Raw genomic sequence first — 21613 nt, 5'->3', positions numbered from 1 at the left:
AATGGGTCTACAAATTGAAAAGGAATGCAGATGGATCCATAGATAAGTACAAGGCACGGCTGGTAGCTAAAGGCTACGCACAGAAAAAGGGTATTGACTATGAGGAGACCTTTGCTCCTACCTCCCGTATGACGACCATTCGGTCTATGATTGCCTTGGCTGCACATTTTGGTTGGAAAGTGCATCAGCTGGATATAAAGACTGCATTCTTACATGGGGAACTTCAGGAAGAAGTGTATGTACAGCAGCCCATTGGTTTTGCAATAGAAGGCTCAGAAAATTTATCATGCAAGCTGAAAAAAGCTCTATATGGTTTGAAACAAGCTCCACGAGCTTGGTACGCAAAGATAGATGCTTTCTTGCTTAGTCAGGGATTTGTAAACAGCCCATCTGAGTCTATCCTTTATGTACATAAAGAAGGGGGATCCATGCTGATTTTGTGTCTATATGTAGATGACCTTTTGCTCACTGGAACACATGCTGATCAGATTTCAGCATTCAAAAATAATTTACAGCAAACTTTTGACATGTCTGACTTGGGTATTTTGCACTATTACTTGGGCATCCAGTTTGTACATGATGCTAGAGGCATTGGATTATGTCAGTCAAGGTACATTGGGCAACTTCTTGAGAAGTTTGGCTTACAGGATTACAAGCCAGTTTGTACACCCATGGAACCTGGGCTCAAACTGTCATTACATGATGACAGTGATTTGTTTCATATCCATACTTATGCTCCAGCAGTGGGATGTCTCATCTATCTATGCCACACTCGGCCAGACATACAGTTTGCCGTTTCAGTTTTGAGCGGTACATGCATCAGCCTCGTATGTCGCATTGGCAAGCTGTGAAGCGTGTGTTTCGTTACTTGCAGGGTACTAGAGCTCTTGGATTGCTTTATGCCAAGGGGGGACCACTGCAGTTACATGCTTACAGTGACTCTGATTGGGCTGGTGATTTTGATACTCGTCACTCCACTAGTGGCAATTGTTTCTTTCTTGGCTCGTCATGCATTTCTTGGCTTAGCAAGAAACAATCCACTGTTGCCACGTCGTCATGTGAAGCTGAGTACAAGGCAGCCTTCACTACTGCAGTTGAGTGCGTATGGCTTAGACGCTTACTTGCTGATTTGGATGTATCTGTTACGGAGCCTACTCCTTTATATACTGACAGTCAGAGTGCCATTGCAGTGGCACGGAACCCTGTGTTTCATGCTCGCACGAAACACATAGAGATTCACTACCACTTTGTCAGAGAGAGGCTACATGCAGGTGATATCAGCCTTGTCTACTGTCCTACCACCAGCAATGTGGCAGACATCTTCACCAAAGCTCTTCCACGAGACAAATTTGAAGCATTTCGCGATGCTTTGAATTTGACGCCCTTTGGTGGCGGATGATCCTTGTACACTTGATCACTCTTCACTCCAGGGGGGTTTGTTGGGTATCTCACACGCCTTACTTACGCCTACGCTCATATGGGAGTGTGCGGGTGATCACTAGGACACTGGGGCACTTTTTACTCTCGGTAGGAGAGGTTTTTCCCCCCAGATTATGTGTACTATTTTGTATGTGCTTGTGGTGCACACTTACGGGCACTTACTGTGTTCGGGTGTGAACAGCCCCTTATAACACTAAGGTATAAGGGTTATCATTTGTACTTTCAGCTAATACTCTATTCAGTACTATTGCATTGGGTATCGTGCTCAACTCTGTCTCTCACTCTCACACTGTCTACTGCACTTCAGCTGCACCTCGATCCTCTCCCATCTGACAATGGTCCGTTCGCTTCACTCCCTCTCCCTCCACTGCAAGACAAATCTAGCTTCCCACCGAAAGGGCTTAAGCAACTTCCCATTGATTTCAATACTGCAGGGATTGATAAAGCTGCAAACAATCCCTCGTTCTTCTATAAAACCCTTATACTTTCTCTGGCTGAACAACACTTTAATGACTCAGCTATTTACCCTTCAAATGTTTGGCTACAACCTTAAACAAGGAGTCCTTCCTACCAAGACCTTTGAGTGCCACCAATACTTCGCGTTTACAAGCCTCAACATCGGCTGGAACAAAAAACAAGTGGAACTAAACGTGAGTCGCCTCAAATCAAGTATTCAACACAAATAAAATGTCAAGTGGCTCACAAATTCAGCTAGCTCTATCTACTCAGAGAATACCCTTACGTTAGCATGTATTTATAATGTTTGCAAATATGTTATGAAGTGTTTAGTCGCTCAACTTAATAAGCAAGTCTTCCAAGTCTGCGCTTGCATAATTCAATCATTTTGATTGGTTAAATCAGTCCAAGAGACATTAATTAATTTACCATACTCCATCTTTAGCTGATGTTCAACAGACATCACAAAATGCTATGAAAACATCTCTCATCATAGTGAAAATGGCTTTATCATATTACATTGTTTGGGGTGTTTCCATTGTAAAAGTCGCCTTTGTGATTGCAAAAACTGACAATAGGTTCTTCATGGGAGGCACATAAAGCACCCAGAATGTAAATATACTACCATTAGTCGTAACATGCACTTTTACCAGCATCTTGAACAGGGTATGACATGTTGTGGATACACTGAACAGAGTCCCTCTACGAAGGCCTTTCCAAAAAGCAAAACAACTCATGAGATGAAATATGTTTGCTAGCAGCACCATTGTCAAATTATCAAACATCATATTCAGAAACAGACGTACATATCGTGAATAGAAGGATCATTACTGCAATGTAGGGTGAATGCATAACACTCTTAGACATGATGCACAGCATCTTTCTCTTTAAAACTAGATCTGATACATCTATAGCTGCCAAAACCTGCTCTTTCTTCTTCCCCTCCTTTATTTGCAACTTCTTATAGTCCTTGATAATGTAACCTTCATGGTTGCAATAATGATATAAAAGCTCATCATTTTTACTAGAATTCTGTGCATAATCAAACTTAGGCTTTGAGCCACCAACAAATGAGACCTTTCCTTTTTGCTTTGTTGTGGCCTACAACAAATGTCTGATCATATGTACACATCAAAGAACAATTCTACTGCACTAAAGGTAACTCATCAGATGAGAAGGCATTGAGATTGTCCTTCATCATTAGCTGAAGTGCAGATGCAAAACCTTGGTAAGGGTCTGGTAAGGCATACAAAACATTGGTAACTAATGTGCCATTTGGCCAGATTTGATCAACTGTGGCAAGTTGCTCCCTCAGATATTTGACTCTTATGAGACATATATGGAATCACCCTCATTCATATGCTCTGAATCCAACTGCTTATGCAAGTAGGCAATGTGTGCCTCTTTATGCAATTGATAGAGTTTGGTAAGTGCATCCTAGGCCTCCTTAGCAGTTTAGCAAATAAGATGCATGAATATCCTTTGAATCCCACTTACATTATTTGCTTAGTAGGTGGCACATCTGGCACCACGTTTCTAGGACCTACATCATACTCCATTGTGCCTTTAGAAGCAATGCTGCAGCAGCAACTGTAGCAAGAGACTCATGCCACTTCTCAATACCTGCAGTAACCATCCAAAGACCTTTGGCAACCAGCCCATGTTGCATCATATAGGATGACAATTGGTTGGTCCCATCAAGCTCTCCATCAATTGACAACAATTTGTTGAATACTGTGAGAGCAGAGGATCAAGGTACAGCAGAGATTAAGTAGACAGTGTGAGAGTGAGAAATAGAGTTGAAGCACGACACCCAAGAGAAATAGACTGAATGAGTGTAATCTGAAAGTACAAAGTACAACCCTTAAACCTTAGGGTTGTAGGGGGGTGTTCACACCCGACACACACTAAGTGCCCAAATGTGTGTAACATAAGCACATAAGTACATACGACAATAAGACCATAAGTCTGGGGGAAAAAACCTCTCCTACCGAGAGTAAAAAGTGCCCCAGTGTCCTACTGATCACCGACACTCCCATATGAGCGTAGGCGTAAGTAAGGCGTGAGTCAAATACCTAACAAACCCCCCTGGAGTGAAGAGTGATCAAGAGTACAAGGATCATCCGCCACCAAAGGATATCAAATTTAAAGCATCGCAAAATGCTTCAAATTTGTCACGAGGAAGAGCTTTGGTGAAGATGTTTGCCACATTACTGGTGGTAGGACAATAGACAAGGCTGATATCACCTGCATGTAGCCTCTCTCTAACAAAGTGATAGTGAATCTCAATGTGTTTCGTGCGAGCATGAAACACTGGGTTGCGTGCCACTGCAATGGCACTCTGACTGTCAGTGAACAATGGAGTAGGCTCAATAACAGATACATCCAAATCAGCTAGCAAGCGTCTAAGCCATACGCATTCAACTGTGGTAGTGAAAGCTGCCTTGTATTCAGCTTCACATGACGATGTGGCAACAGTGGATTGTTTCTTGCTAAGCCAAGAAATGCAAGAAGTGCCAAGAAAGAAACAATTGCCACTAGTAGAGTGACATGTATCATAATCACCAGCCCAATCAGAATCACTGTAAGCATGTAAATGCAGTGGTCCCCCCTTGGCATAAAGCAACCCAAGAGAACGAGTACCCTGCAAGTAGCGAAAAACACGCTTGACAGCTTGCCAATGTGACATACGTGGCTGATGCATATACCTGCTCAAAGCTGAAACTGCAAACTGTATGTCTGGCCTAGTATTGCATAGATAGATAAGACATCCAACTGCAGGAGCATATGTATGTATATCAAACAAATCACTGTCATCATGTAATGACAATTTCAGTCCAGGTTCCATGGGAGTACTAACTGGCTTGCAATCCTGTAAGCCAAATTTCTCAAGAAGCTGCCCAATATACCTTGACTGTGATAACCCAATACCTCGAGCATTATGTATGAACTGGATACCCAAGTAGTAATGCAAAACTCCCAAGTCAGACATGTCAAAAGTTTGCTGCAAATTTTGTTTGAATGCTGAAATCTGATCAGCATGTGTTCCAGTGAGCAAAAGGTCATCAACATAAAGACATAAAATCAGCATAGATCCCGCTTCTTTACATACGTAAAGGGTAGACTCAGATGAGCTGTTTAGACACCCCTGACCAAGCAAGAAAGCATCTATCTTTTCATACCAAGCTCTAAGAGCTTGTTTTAAACCATATAGTGCCTTTCTGAGCTTGCATACCAAATGTTCTGAGCCTTCAACTGCAAAACCAATGGGCTGCTGTACATAAACTTCCTCCTGAAGTTCCCCATGTAAAAATGCAGTCTTGATATCTAGCTGATGTACTGTCCAACCATAATGTGCAACCAAAGCAATCATAGACCTGATGGTCGTCATACGGGAAGTAGGAGCAAATGTCTCCTCATAATCAATGCCCTTTTTCTGTGTGTATCCTTTAGCTACCAGTCGTGCCTTGTATTTATCAATGGATCCATCTGCTTTTCTTTTCAATTTGTAGACCCATTTTGTTCCAATGGCTTTCTTCCCAAATGGCAAGGACACCAAATCCCAAATTTTATTCTTAGTAATAGAATCTAATTCAACTTGCATGGCTGCCATCCAATGCACACTGTGTTGTGCATCCTCATAACATTCAGGCTCTTCATTATCAAAAGTACTTGCTGCCATAATAAACTCCATGGTATGTGCTGAATCATGCAAGCGAGTTTGCCGTCTAGTACGACCAGCCATGGGTGCATCCAAAGGACTATCTTGCATAGTCTGCAAATACCATCTAGGTAGCTGTCTAGCATCCTGGCTGTGTGCAAGCTCTTGCTGAATTTCTGTTTCAGCATTATGCTGAGTATTTTCAGCATTATGCTGAGTATTCCGATCAGCCAATGGCTGAATTTCTGCACTTTCCATAGGAGCAGCTGGCTGAACATTAGGTTCATTTTGTGAACCTCCAACTGAATCACCAAAAGTAATGGGCAGCAGCCCTTCAAAAACATCATGGGCAGCCTGATATGTGTCCAAACCAGCCAAGGATAATTCTGATTTTTCATCAAATACAACATCCCTGCTGACAAAAACCTTCTTCGTAACGAGATCATACAGTCTGTAGCCTTTGCTCTCATTGCTATATCCCATAAAAATGCACTTAACAGCCTTGTTGTCCAATTTTCTTCTAAGTACCGGTGGAATATGGACATAGGCAAGACACCCAAAGGTACGAAAGTGACCAACAAAAGGTTTACGGCTATTCCAAGCCTCAAATGGTGTAATGGTCTTCAAGGCTTTGGTAGGGCATCTGTTCAAAATATGGCAAGCACACATGACTGCTTCCATCCAAAAACTATGAGGCAAGCTCTTTGCCTTCAGCATACATCTGGCCATCTCCATGAGTGACCGATTTTTCCTCTCTGCTACCCCATTCTGCTGTGGAGTATAAGCTGTAGTATACTGATGTACTATGCCCTTCTGCTGCAAAAAAGAATTCAGCATAGAGGACATGTATTCCCCCCCTCGGTCGGAACGGAGAGTCTTAATGTGGCATCCAGATTGGTTTTCAACAAGTGCACTAAAAGCCAAAAATGCATCATACACTTCTAACTTCTTTTTCAAACAATAGACCCAGCAAAAACGTGTGAAGTCATCAATGAATGTCACAAAATAATAACAACCACTGAATGACATGGTCTGCCTAGGCCCACAAACATCTGAATGCACCAACTGCAATATGTTTGTTGCTCTGAAAGCAACATCACGAGGAAATGAGAACCGATGCATTTTCCCCAAAATGCATCCCTCGCATAAGTGCTCAGGAGGTCTCTCCAAGAGAGGTAAGCCATCCAGCATCTGAGTACGCTGTAAAAGCATCAAGCTGCCAAAGTTTACATGCCCTAAACGAGCATGCCATAACTCTATCTATATCATAGCAGGAGTAAGAGTGGATGTCAAGTATGCTAACTGATCTACTGAAAGAGCATCCAACTCATATAAACCATGACACAAAGATCCTGTCAAGACCAATATCATGCATTCTTTTTCTCGAACCATGCAACGGTCATCATCAAAAGTGACCTGCATACCACAACGTGCCAAAGAAGAAATAGAAAGTAAATTCTTCTTTATTCCAAGCACAAACAAAGCATCCTGCAGGCGGAGAATAGAGCCATCAATGGCTGTGAGCTGAATCTCCCCAATACCACGAACAGGGTATGATGCATTATTGGCACACTGTACCGATTTCCCAACGGGAGGTGCACTAACTGAAGCAAACAAATCTCTGCGATATGTGATATGTCTAGAAGCACCACTGTCAAAGAACCAAGTGTCAGCATCCTCTGTAGAGCTAAGTGCTCTATCGGCCCAAGAGATGTCATAACTGCAAGTGTAAAAACAATAGTCCCTGTCCACAACAAAGGACGCGGACTCACTAGCAGTGGAAGGAGTAGTAGAAACAGACATTCCTGACTCCTTCTTCTCTTTGGCAATGCGCTTTCTGCACTCAGTGATATAGTGGCCGGGCTTCTTACAATAATGACATTTTCCTTTCTTTGCTTGCATCCCTCCTTGTGACTGATTCTGCGATGTGCCAGAAGTGCCAGAACTCTGTGGAGCATTTTTAACCTTGCTGTTCTTGCCTTTCTGTCTTGCCACAAAAGCCTGCTCAGAGACTATAGCATCCACACCACTATTTTTCCGTGTTTGCTCCTCCTCTAGAAGCAAGCTAACCAGCTGAATAAAAGTGAGTGGGTGCTCAGCAATCCTCATGGTGAGGTTCAATGCAGTATGAAAAGACAAGTACAAAGGAGGTAAGGAATTCAAGGTGGTGGATATCAACTGTGCATCCGAAAAATACTCATCTACATTCATGAGCTGCTCCCTCAAGTCCTGAATATTGTTTAAGTGATCCTGCATAGAATCACCTTCATGCATCTTCAGAGTTTCCAACTCTTTCTTCAAGAAAGAGATCCGAGTCTCATTCTTTCCTGCAAACATATGCTCCAACGTCAACCACGCATCTCGTGAAGAAGATGCCGAACGGATATGAGGTATGATGGACCGCTAAACTGCCAGAGCAATCAGCGACAAGGCCTGTGCATCACGGGTATCCCAAGCTTTTTGAGCTGCAATTCTTGGAGGAAGTGGCTGAGGTGGAGCGGACTGAGGTCCCCGTTGTCCATGTGCGCCATGGGGAGGAGAAGTAGCGGGAGCTACAACTCTCGGTCGAGTTTCCTCTCCACTGACATAATCCCATAAATTCTTGGCCGCTAATACATTTTTCATCATGAATGACCAAAGGGAATAGTTGTTTCCGTCCAGTCTGTCCTCCTTGGATACATACGTAAAAACATCACCTCCCTGATTTGCCATGATGACAAATTTCCAAAGACAAAATGAGCAATGTCAAAGCAGTATTAACTGGAAATCTACAAATTTCCAGAAATTGCAGCAAATACGTTTCTGCAATTAATGTGCAAGGGCGTACTCTGTCAGAAAACTATCTTTTAATGCACGCTTCCCAAGGTGCAAACAGTGCACTGCAACACTATTATGTCAAAATCCCCAAAATTTTTGCCAAAATTTCTGTCAAAAACAGTCTTTCTGTGACTGTATCAGCAGTTCAAATGCAACTGTCCTCCAAATACACAAAAGCCCCAAATTTTCTGATGACCCAGTCCAGAAATTTGCATGAAATTTATCCCTTCACTTGTTCTGTGCCAACCGCGTGTGAACCTCCGCTTCCAGAATAGTGTTCTGGGCTGAATTTAAAAAAATATGTTGAAAATTTTACCTGTTGCAGAGTAGACTGGCGTGTGCTGGTCAGACAGGCAGCCGAGATTGCGAGCAGAGCTGACGTGGACTTTAAGTCAGCGGGCAGTTTGGCGGCGCAGGACAGTTGCGTGTGACGACGAGCGGACTGTATGACCTTGATGGGCAGGCGCAGGACAGTCGCCTGTGACGGCTGACGACCTACCAGGCGAGGTCGTCTAGCGGGCGTCGTCTGACGAAGGGCTGATCGTGGTCAAGCAGGCGACGCAGCTGCTAACGCGGACGACAGGCTACACAAACAGTCGGACTGCAGGCGGACAATCGAACAGTCTCGATCTGTGGGAGGAGTCAGGCTGCGCAGACCGTATGACGTTGACGGGCGGACTGTCTGCTACGAACTTCTGACAGTACTGACAACGGGCTGTCAAGCGCTGACGGGCTGACAGACTGGCGATTGGAGCTGGCGACACGGGGGCAAAACTGGCGGGGACTGCTGGCTGTTGACTGAGGACCGCTCTGATACCAAATGTGAGAGCAGAGGATCAAGGTACAGCAGAGATTCAGTAGACAGTGTGAGAATGAGAAACAGAGTTGAAGCACGACACCCAAGAGAAATAGACTGAATGAGTGTAATCTGAAAGTACAAAGTACAACCCTTAAACCTTAGGGTTGTAGGGGGGTGTTCACACCCGACACACAGTGCCCAAATGTGTGTAACATAAGCACATAAGTACATACGACAATAAGACCATAAGTCTGGGGGAAAAAACCTCTCCTACCGAGAGTAAAAAGTGCCCCAGTGTCCTACTGATCACCGACACTCCCATATGAGCGTAGGCGTAAGTAAGGCGTGAGTCAAATACCCAACAAATACATCATTGTACCCAGACATTTGGTATCTCAAATGCATCAATAAACTGGTCAATGCACAACTATGAAGTATCCCTAAATCACAGAAGCAACAGGTCTGCTCTAAACACAACTACTGTTGAGTTGTTATACCTAGTGTTGCAAAATGGAAGAAAGAATTGATGTAGCATATAGAAAAGACCATATTGGGAGCAATGAGAGTAAATTTATTAAACTTCGAAGCTCTAAATGGAAGTTCAAATCTCCGAAATCACACTCGCAAAGCCCAAAACGCATGTTTTTTGTGAAACAAGCTGCAAATGCAGTCTACAGATTAGAATGCATGCCTCCTCAAGACCTGAGTCCACCACAAACAGCACAACAAATTGATTATTTTGATATCCATGCGAGAGAGGTTTGCAAAGGGGGTTGGAATAGAGGCTCAGATACCAATTGGAAACAATGGCAAGAAGGCAAAGCAAGAATGCAAGCAGTGATGGAAGAGCAATGGAGCAAAAGGAAGCACGCCACTTTACTATCAAGATAACGAAAGAGAAGATGTAAAAGATATAAAACCCTAAAATGGACTAGGATAAGTGTTTACTAACCCTAGGGGGAAAAACCTCTTGAGGAGGTAAGAGGTAAAAACTGAGTAATCCTTAGTCCATTCACACATCACTATCATAGCATCACATCTTACTGCACCAAACCTGTCTTGCATGGCTTTCTAGACTCTTTGTGCTTGCCTGTTACAAGCCACACGGCAGTGATTGTGGCCTCAACTAGGACTTGTTATCCATGCTCAGCTCCTTGCACATAGTTTTATTGCGTGTGTTCAGTTTCATGTTTTCTATCACACACCTCTACCCACACACATTGGCCCCATTCATGGGCAAGCCACTCAGGAATCACAGTGTCAATCTTTGCCTACGATCTCCCACATGTCTACTACTCCCCACCACCTACTTCAGAACTGCATCATCAACCAACCAACAGATGTCCCTCCTCATCAGTAGAGGCAGGGCCCCTTTCCAAAGCCACTAAGCTGCAAGCCAACCCTGTCCCTAATCTGCCTGGTCTGAAAAATTGGTTGTCTATCAATCTCCAATTAGAATCCTGCAGAACCGTGCTGCAACACTGCACAAGTGCTACTAAATGTGCAGAAATCTGAATACAAAGGAGAAGCAAGGAAAAGCAGGTGTTTTGGCAAAGATCCATTGTGTGGCCGTAACTCTTGAAAGCCCTCTTGGAAAAAAACTTCCAAGTTCGCCTGCCTAGTGTGAGGCCATGAAGCACCGGCTTGCCCAACAAGGCCTGCCCCTACTAGTCCAGGTCTATGAGAATCTACCAAGCCACTTTAGATCAAGAATCCCTCAATGAAAGGTTAGAGCAGTGGTCACCTTTTGCAACTCTGATTCTAGTTGTGGAGCAAAAAGTAGCAATGAAAAAAGGACACCACCATCCATCTTTTCCATTCACCTACTTCAAGCCCCACTAAAGTCACAAAAGTTTCTATTTGTTGACAAATTTTCATACTTAATGGAATCATTTTTCTTTCAAGAGAAGAGAGGAAACACACATGCTGTAATCATAAGTTTCATCTAGCATTTGCCACTTGAACGCCTCTACCACTTTCTACTATCCAACATATCCCCTTGACAGAGTTGGTCACAGTCCTCAAGGGCAAAATGTTGATCCAACATAAAAATTTCAGGCTGGTTGAATGAGGCTAAACATTAGTCAGTTGAAAGATTGAACCAAAGAAACCAAATGATTCCATAGAAAATGAGAGAAAAAAGATACAACCTGACACCTAATGTTTTGGCACCTTGGTACACTTCAAGGGGTGAAAAGGCATGAACATGAATCCCAGGAGCCGCAGCTTTCACACAGTGCAAAATGTCCAAGTAAGTTTGACCACTAAAATCAGGATGTATTCCACCCTGTGGCATTCAACAGTATACAATCTTTTCATGGTAAGAAAAGACCCCCCCCCCAAAAAAAAGCATTCTCTGTCATAAACATGCATGTTGCCAATAATCATCAAAAACAGAAGAAAATCAACATCGTATATATAAAACTACTACTCTACAATCTTCAGGAATCAGAGGACAATTTCCTAAAGGAAGCATGATTCTATAAACTAAAGACACAAGTTCATGTTAGTAATCTAAAGACTTCATCCTCCTCTTCAAAGGCACCTCGCCCTTATATCACATTGGTTTCATGCTTACAGCAATCATGACTGGCACAAGATAGTGTAATGCTGGAATCTTTCAAGAGAGAATAGGGTGTAAAGAAGTACAACTTCCACAGGTCGCTTAATAGCAAGCTCCTTCAGAAATAATCAGGTCACATAGTTCACAAGCTGAATAAAAAGTCTCTAACACCTATATCATCACAGGAAAAAGCAAGAGGAACCACCCTTGAAATCACAGGCTTCAAGATAAGCTGGTTACAACTTACAAGGATATGTATGACATGCAGTCAGTGATGACCTTCAGAAACAAAAAAGACAGAAGTGGTCTCCCTATATGTTTTCACTTTTCATTCTTAAGAGTTCGGGCACCCTTCACATAAATTCACTTATTCTCAATCCAAACAATCCCGTGGGGCTATCCTTTCATGCATGATAGGTTTTAAGTTGACGATTGGGTGTTTCAGAAAGAAGGATTGGTAAGGATCACTTCTGGGATCTTATTTTTCAAACCTCCCCAATCATATGGAAGCTGTTTGACTCTCCCGCACTCTGTGTAATCTTAACCTCATAGTCTCATTGAGGATCATGTCAATGAACAGCATGTTAATTATGAGTGTTCTTTAGACGTTAGCCTGGGCATGCCGCATGCTGCATCTGTCTTGGCAGAGCCCCACCAAAAAAAGTCAGCATATGTTGAGAGAATCAGCTCATACTCGCTTGATAGCACTGTCAGAAGGAGAGAAACTTACGGGCTGCTTTGATCTCCACTCAGTATCTTTAGGAGCATATTCCAGACTGTCTGTGGGTTGCCATGCAATAAGATTGGCACTCTCTAGACCTTGTTTTGGTGGACTCAAAGATGAAACCTTTGGGTATCACCTTGTTGGTTCCTTTTCGTATCACGAGGCTGATAAATGCAGCTTCACAAGAATACCAAATTGTGAAGCCCCTCAATCAACCAAAACATGTCAATACAGGACACACAAGAGTTAGGACACACTGATTAGAACTTACAAGTGAAATGGACCTGACATATACCCAAACTCAGAACAAGCCAAGGATTCGAAAGTGATATTGAAACATGAGCTCCTCCCTTGCATGGAATTAATCTTTGAGTATTGGTTGTAAGAAGGCACCAAGAAAGTATTCTAGCATCTCTATCATGTTGAAGCATGGATTAATATTTGAGTATGGTTTGTAGGAAGGCATCAAGAAAGCCTTCTAGCATCTCTATCATGTTGAAGCCTCCATGACACATCTGTTGTAGGCAACCTATGACTAAATGGTCCCAAAAGTCTGTACGTGGAAAACATAAGGACTCAAAATAGCTAAGTGAATGGTCCCAAAAGTCTGTACGTGGAAAACATAAGGACTCAAAATAGTGAAGTGTTCACCATCCACGACCAACAGCATCAATGGGCAATTACCACATACATACACATACCTCCAGGCCTGAAGGACCAATGGTAGCAGACAACTATGGCTGAGTGCCACAAATCCTGCCATTGAATCTAGAGGGGACCATACTACAATGGTGCTCTCAGAAAAGCACAATCTTTACAAAAGCACCTATAAGTGTGCAATGAAGCTCCTTACAAAGGATGTCTAGCTACTGGGGACATGGGACCCACCTAGCCATTAACATTCTACAACAGAATATTGCCCTTAAATCTAGAGCGGACTATAGTAAAGTGGTGCTTTTACAAAAGCACGATATTTACAAAACCACCTATAAGTGTGCAATGAAGCTCCTAACATAGGATGACCTGCTACTGGAGACATGGGGCCCACCTAGTTATTAACATGCCACAATACAGTAGATAATCTCCAATCAAGCAAGGCAGCTCAATAAGGCTAGGATCTCATCTGAATGAGTGGATACAACATGGACTTATGGAATGCCAATAGTCCATTCTTACAACTTGTGCAATAAAGGATGCCAATACATACCAAGTTGCCAACAATGCATGGTATTCTGAGCTTAAGGCCTGGAAAACATATCATAACGAAGAATGGATATACAGGATACTGGATTTTCTGATGACTCAAGACCAATGAGCCATACAAGGTAGTCAGGCACGATCCATCTGATGCATCCAGTCCACAGACTTAGTATGGTACTGAACGTATACAAAAAAATTTCAGAAAAGATATTGTCTTTCGTATGATCATTACAGAATATATGCGAAGTTAAGGGTTAACCTAGTAGAGTAAGAGGAAGAGGAAGAGGAAGACTTAAGAGGAAGAGGAAGAGCTTGCTTGACAGGTAGAGAATGAAGCTTGAAAGCTTGAGGAGCGGAGGATGGAGCTCACTTGAGTTGAGAGATTTAAGGAATAGAGTATGGTGGTGCTTAAGGATGGAAAGATGAGAGCAAGGGATGACTTTTGGAGAAAGAATAGCCCAACCCTACACTCCAAGCAGCCAAAAAGGGGGAGAAACAGACTTGCCAATAGCTAGAAATGGATGGCTTTCAAAACAAGTGCTTTAAAACAGGCAATGTCCACTTCTTTAGACTAGTCTGGACGGATCGGACGGATCCAACCACACTGGATGGATCAGATGGGATGGTCTTGTTTGCAGATATAATGCAACGGATAACACCTCATGTTAAACAAAACCTTATTTATGGAAAAAAAGGTATATCTGTCATCCAGTTGAGTTTATGTGGCAGATTCAGCTACTAAAACATGAACAGTAAACAAGTAGAACAATTAAGAAAGACACTCATCATACCTGCATGCAGACCTCTGTAGCACCCCTATCCCAGGCTTCTTTGACACGAATTGCAATTTCTTCTAAAGATAACCTAAAGACCACATTCATTTACCCAAGCAGTGTTAAATTAAGCACATCAGCAAGTGCAATAGCACCAAGTACAATGTGTCTGCTTGAACATATCTTCTTCCTAAATGACCATGCAGTCTATGTTGTCTCAAGATACGAGACTTTACATTAAAGCCGTAATCAATCAATCATCTTGAATGCAAAAATGATACAAAATCCCAAAGACATGAAACAAACATAAGCATAGGGAACAGACGTTGTCCAGCTTAGATCTCTCAAGGAAAGTACCTAATACAAAGACTAGCAAAATAACCAGTATGGCAGTTTGAAATGCCAAACCATCCCAAGAATCGCTAGGTAGAAGAAGGTGCCTGAGTCCATATTTGACAGGGGCTTCAAAAAGGTAGGTGTGAAACGGGGTTCAAAGATTTCATATACGAGTTTCAAAAATTTAAAAGATGGGTTTCATTCAAGAAGAGAGTTATAAATTTTGGTAACATCCAGTAGACCAGCAATTTACATGCACCATGTTCTACCACCCATCATCTATGACCAACGATAACTTTAAACACGGAATAGCTCAAACATGCAGAGTGCAATCAAGTTAAATAGTTATAACAATCCATGTCTTTGTGAGACATCAAAATGAATCCATATCACATGATAATTGCTGGTAAACATGTTCAAACGATAATGAATCTTAGATTTACAGCCCTAATTCAAAGTCCTACAAAGCCTCAAGAGTCAGCATCAAGATCCTCATCCACAGCCATCTCCTCATCTACAAACTCCATGTCATAAGCCTCATGCTCACTAATATTACCACTACTAGAAAACTTGCAGACCATATTTGTAAAGAAATGCTATGGCAAACACAAAGACACACAAACAATTAGACAACACAATGAATACATTCTGATGAATGCTCAATGAAGTCCAGTTAATAGGAATGTAAATGATACAAAGGGGACCTCGAACCTGTCTCAAGGACCAAGGTAGAGGTAAGCTAAGCGTGGTGTTAGAGACATTGAGAACAGCTCCAAGAGTGTGTCATACTTGAGACGGACCTAAGACACAGAAGTCATAGGCCACCAAGGCTAATGATGATGTGGGTATCAATGGAGGGAGTGAAACACAGTGTTTCTGGTCGGAAAGATGTCAACAATGAGTAGCAATGCAAAGTGAGCAAAGCTGAAAATGGAGCCCAATCAGGTCACAAATATTGAGCCAATATAAGCATTACATGCTAAATTAGCCACTTAAACAACCCCAAAAATGCTTAATTAATCAAAACCCTAAAATGGTGCACGATTCGAGAGAATTTTAAATCTGCGTCTGATAGGAGGTCCCGAAACTTTCTACAAATAGGCAGGTTGCTCTCTATTCTGTCCCAATCTCGTTTTTGCAAGTTTCAGGGTCTCTAACTTCGCTGCCCACACCTTATTCATGGAGGACATCTCAACAGAAGCTTCCCATTGCTGTCCACATCCATCAGTGGCCTGTTTCCAGCCTCTTGCATGAGTTTTCAGCCCTATTTACTGCCTCCAGCTGTCAGCCCTAGGCTGCAGCCAACCCAGCAGCCTCATTACAGGCTGCATTTGTGGTCTACACTCCCAGGCAGGCTGCATTTAACCAGTCTATAGCTGCTGCACTACAGTCCACGTCATCATTGTTGCTGGCTTTGCATGTCCGACACTAATCTATAGTTGTTAAATCTGTCACAAGGAAGAGCTTTGGTGAAGATGTCTGCCACATTGTTGTTAGTAGGATAGTAGACAAGGCTAATATCTCTTGCATGTAGCCTCTCTCTAACAAAGTGATAGTGGATCTCAATGTGTTTCATGCATGCGTGAGACAATGGGTTTCGTGCCGCTGCAATGGCACTCTGACTATCAGTAAACAAAAGAGTAGGCTCCATAAAAAATACATCAAGATCAGTCAACAAACGTCTCAACCATACACATTTAATTGTAGTAGTGAAAGCTGCCTTGTATTCGCCTTCACAAACATCAACAAATCTTTGAGCCATACACATTCAATTGTAGTAGTGAAAGCTACCTTGTATTCAGCTTCACAAGACGATGTGGCAATTGTAAATTGTTTCTTGGTAAGCCAAGAAATGCAAGACGAGCCAAGAAAGAAACACCTTCCACTTGCATAGTGATGTGAACCAAAATCACCAACCCAATCTGAATCACTGTAAGCATGTAATTGTAGCAGTTCCCCCCTGGCATAAAGCAATCCAAGCGTCCTAGTACCCTGCAACTAATGAAAAACATGCGTCACAGCTTGCTAGTGTGACATGCATGGCTTGTGCATATATCTGCTCAGGGATGAAACTACAAACTAAAAATCTGGCCTTGTGTTGCATATATAAATTAGACATCCAACTGCTGGAGCATATATATGAATGTCAAACAAATCATTGTCATCATGCAAAGACACCTTTAGTCAAGTCTCCATCGATGTGCTAACTAGCTTGCAATTGTGGAAGCCAAATCTCTCGAGGAGTTTATCAATTTATCTAGACTATGACAATCTAATGCCTCTAGCATCATGAATAAACTAAATGCCCAAATAGTAATGCAAAGGCCCAAATCTAACATTTCAAGAGTTTCTTGCAATACTGAAATCTGGTCGGCATGTGTCCCTGTGAGTAGAAAATCATCCACACCCTGGCTGAATAAAAAGGCATCAATTTTTGCATGCTAAGCTCGTGGAGCTTGCTTCAAACCATACAAAGTCTTTTTCAACTTGCATACCAAGTGTTCGGATTTTTCAACTGCAAAACCCATGGGCTGCTGAACACACACTTCTTCCTGAAGTTTCCCATCTAAAAAAGTAATTTTAATATTAAGCTAGTGCACAATTCAACCATAATGACCAGCCAAAGCAACCATACACCTAATGGTGGTCATATAGGATGTAGGAGCAAATGTCTCCTCATAATCAATCCCTTCTTTTGCACATAGCTTTTTGGCACAAGCCTAACTTTGTAATTCTCATTGAATCCATTTGCTTTTCTTTTCAGCTTATAGACCCATTTAGTACCACTTGCTTTCTTCCCAACACGATGTAACTAAATCCCATGTTTGATTCTTCATGATAGAATCAAATTCGGCTTGCATTGTTGCCATCCAATACACACTTTGTTGTGCATCCTCAAAACAATTAGGCCCCTCATCATGGAGTGTGTGCTGCCATAACAAACTCCGATGTATTAGCATGCCCATGCAAACGTGCTTGTCTTCTACTACGACCAGCAAGAGGAGCATCCAAATGACAAACTTTTAAAGTCTGCAAGTACCATCTAGGCATTTGTCTAGCATCCTAATTATGTACATGCTCATGATGAACCTCAAGTTCAACATCTTGCTGAATATTTAGATCAACCATAGACTGAATTTCTGCATTGTTTAATGGAGCAACTGACTGAACATTTCGTTCATTTAATGAAGCTCTAACTATATCACCAAAAGAAATAGGCAACAGCCCTTCAAACACATCATTTGCAGCCTGATACATGTCAAAACCAGCAAGAGATAATTCTGAATTTTCATCAAAAATCACATCCCTACTAACAAAGACTTTCTTGGAACCAAGATCATATAATCTATACCCTTTGTTCTCACTACTATACCCACAAATATGCACTTGATAACCTTGCTGTCCAACTTCTTTCTCAATAATTTGGAAATATGAGCATATGTAAGACACCCAAAAGTACGAAACTGGCCAGCTGAAGTTTATGGCTATTCCAAGTCTCAAAAGGCGTGACATTTTTCAATGCCTTGGTAGGGCACCTATTCAAAACGTGACAAGCACACATAACTGCTTTCATCCAAAAAGCATGTGGCAGATTTTTAGCTTTCAGCATAGATTTGGCCATCTCCATGAGTGACTGATTCTTCCATTTTGCCAACCCATTCTGTTGTGGAGTATATGCAATATTATACTAATGGGCAATGCCTTCTTGCTTCAAAAAATTATTCAACAAAATAGACATGTATTCCCCCCTTAGTCCAAACAAAGAGTCTTAATCCGACAGCCAATTTGATTTTCTTCAAGTGCAATAAAAGCAAACATGCATCATACACTTCTTGCTTTTTCACCTATGAATAGACCCAACAAAAGCAAGTAAAGTCATCAATGAAGCTGATAAAATAATAACATCCACCCAATGACTTTGTTTGCATAGGTTCATATACATTCGAATGCAAAATTTGCAACCTAGCCCTTCCCTTAAAAGCAACATCACGAGGAAAAGAGAACCAACACATTTTTCCTGAAATGCATCCCTCACAAATATGCTCAGGTCTCTCCAAGAGGGGTAAACCATCTAACATCTAAGTACACTGCATAAGCATCAAACTACCATAGTTAACAAGCCCCATGAGAGCCAACCATAACTCTGCGAGAGACATAGCAAGAGTAAAAGTAGATGCCAAGTAGACTAACTAATCAATCAAACGAGCATCTAACTCATAGAGTCTGTGACATTGTAACCAACCTTCCTTCTCGGATAGGGTGGTTTAACCTGATTAAGCACTTAATTACAACAATTAGCAAATGAACATAAACTGAAATGCTCACTTTACCTTCATACACTTGGACAGTGGACACCTTGTTGGCCCCAAAACTGGCGCTCCTTTCGGTATTTCTTTAATTTCAATTGACGATGGATAAATTACAAGCCGAGATTTCACGATCTCATTGGCTGATTCAACAGCCCCTTGCTGTTCCAATAATCAACAAAGCATTTGGGCAAATTGCCCCTTGATTTTCACCCAGGACTTGCTCTAATGGAACCCTAACTGGTCAAATGCTGCCCCAAATTCACAATAGATGGGCTGGCATCTAAAATCCTCACAATTCCACGAATTTCCGATGCTGCTTTCAGTGTACAGTGCCTTTGACTGATGGCACGGGTCCCAAGGTGGCTGCTAAACCCTAATTACTATTGTAATTTAGGGTTTACAACAATAAACTCTCTGCTGTCCACCAAATTTGGCTGTACTCTGCTACCAATGGCTGAGAATTACTGAGAATGCTTGAGCATAGACTGGAGGGGATGAGAGAATGCTGTAGAGAGAGAGAAAATCAGCTGAAATGTACCTTTTGATTCGTAGCTCTGATGACAAATCTAATAGCACCAACAGCTTCAAAAGGGAGGTAAAACACCAGCTCAATTGGCGAGCCCTCCTCCTCTACCGCCGCCTCTCTTGAGGCAGAAGAGAAATCCTGATGCCCCCTATCCTGTCGTAGCGCGCGATCAGTCATCGTCACCTCTCAGAGTCAAATCAAATCGCATCCTCTCCCTCTTTCAAGCTCCCAACGGTTGCAATTCCACTTCCACCACCCTCCAACAGCCTTCTCCCTAGTTGCATCGGAAAGTTTTACCAAGTGGCAACCTTCCTAATGCATTTTCAGCCATTAAATTAATTTTTCAGAATTAATTAATTCTGAAAATTAATTTCAGCCCTTTTGACCCTGCCCAAAATTAAACATGCCCATCTGTAATGAAATTGGCTGGGCCATTTGCAACTTGGAGTGATTCCCAACCTCTGTTGACCCTTACACTAGCATTAATTAATTAATTAATGCTAGTCCCTAGTGTCACCACTGACACTTAATGGCCAAACAATTGTCCTAGGGTCCAACCTGGCACCAACTGACCACCAAAACCCAGTTGGCATAACTTAACACAACTTTTGCCTTTAACACCCACTGCATCCTCGGGGCCCTTGGCCTGTTCCCATGAAATAACTGCCATGTGCATCACATGTGCTAAACAACCTTGCACATTTGATTAGTAACTTAATCAAATATTACTAGCAAGATTAAAGCATCTAAAAATTTCACATCCCCGTAACAAACATAGTGTGCCAATAAGTACCAAAGTCAAGAATTCTTTACCTCTGACCATGTATTTGTTATTATCAAATGTGACCTACACTCAACATTTGGCTAAAGAAGAAATGGACGAGAAATTCTTCTTTATGTGTGGCACATATAATGCATCCTGTAAACAGAGAATAGCGCCATCAATGGCTTTCAAGACAATCTCTCCAACACCTCTAACAAGATAAGATGCATGGTTGACATATTGCACAGATTTGCCAACAAGAGCTACAACAACAAATGTAAACAAATCCCTGTGGGATGTAATGTGCTTAGAAGCACCATTGTCAAAAGAACCGAGTGCTAGCATGCTCTCTAGAGCTAAATGCTCTATCTGCCCAAAAAGAATCATAACTCCAAGTGTAAAAACAATAGTCACGGTCAACAACAAACGACCCGAACTCTGTACTAGTAGCAATAGAAGGTGCATCAGAAACACAAAATGTGACTGTTTCTCTAAGATCATCCTCATAAAACAAGTGCTCTGGAATCCTAACACTAGAATGGGGTTCCCTTACTCTCTCAAGAAGAAGTATTTGAATCGGTGAGTGGTCCGAGAGGGTCGCGCCAAGTATGATGCCTGTAAGGCCACCTCTGTCGTAGGCCAAGTCATCCACATAAAATTGATCAATCCTGGAGAAAGTCCTGCCTCCTATCGCCCTGTCTCTCCTCGAGAACTAAAGTGAGCATGTGGTCTTGCCAAACTCTGTTGCTAACCATGGGTCCTGGCCTCTAATCTAAAATAAGAACTCCTCCCAAGCAGCCATCCAGTGATCAACCTGTGGTAGAGACTGACTGAGGGTGGTCCAAAACTGTCTCCTATCTCGTTGGCCATTCGGGGCATAAATGGCCAATAAACCAACGAGTGCCTCCTCCACTCTCATAGAGACCCACATGGCTCTCCCTGGAATCAGAATACCCCAGCCATGTACCAATTGAGTCCACTACTCCCCAACACATATACATACTCCAATCTATATCTCGGTAGCTCCTACAACTGTTGCCCAATAAGTGTGACTCTGACCTAGCAATAGCTTCCCGCAACATCGGGATATCCTGTCTGCAGAAAGATGGTGCTCTTGTAACATAAGAAAATCAATCGATCCTCCTACTAGAGCTCTGTGCAAATCTTGTCGCATGAGGCTCCGGCCCTGCCTAAACTGACGACCTTTGAAGCCTCGTACATTCCATGAGAGTATCCTCATGGAGT

General features: G+C 42.3%; 1 protein-coding gene across 1 annotated transcript in view; it reads right to left on the bottom strand.

The window, feature by feature from the left end:
* Positions 1-21613, bottom strand: part of LOC148029357 (uncharacterized) — a 208019-nt gene that overhangs the window by 88279 nt on the left and 98127 nt on the right. Inside the window, exons 11-12 of the mRNA XM_087688149.1 lie at positions 14452-14524; positions 11324-11460 (exon numbers count right to left, since the gene is read on the bottom strand). Of these exons, the coding sequence (XP_087544275.1) occupies positions 11324-11460; positions 14452-14524 (210 nt within the window). The remainder of the gene's footprint in view (positions 1-11323; positions 11461-14451; positions 14525-21613) is intronic.

Source organism: Lygodium microphyllum, chromosome 11 (assembly GCF_053477565.2).
Source record: "Lygodium microphyllum isolate KBCC chromosome 11, Lygodium_microphyllum_v1.1.10, whole genome shotgun sequence".
In the NCBI taxonomy this organism is placed as follows: Eukaryota; Viridiplantae; Streptophyta; class Polypodiopsida; order Schizaeales; family Lygodiaceae; genus Lygodium; species Lygodium microphyllum.
The sequence above is the reverse complement of the archived record's forward strand: the minus strand, read 5'-3'. Positions and strand labels throughout refer to the sequence as shown.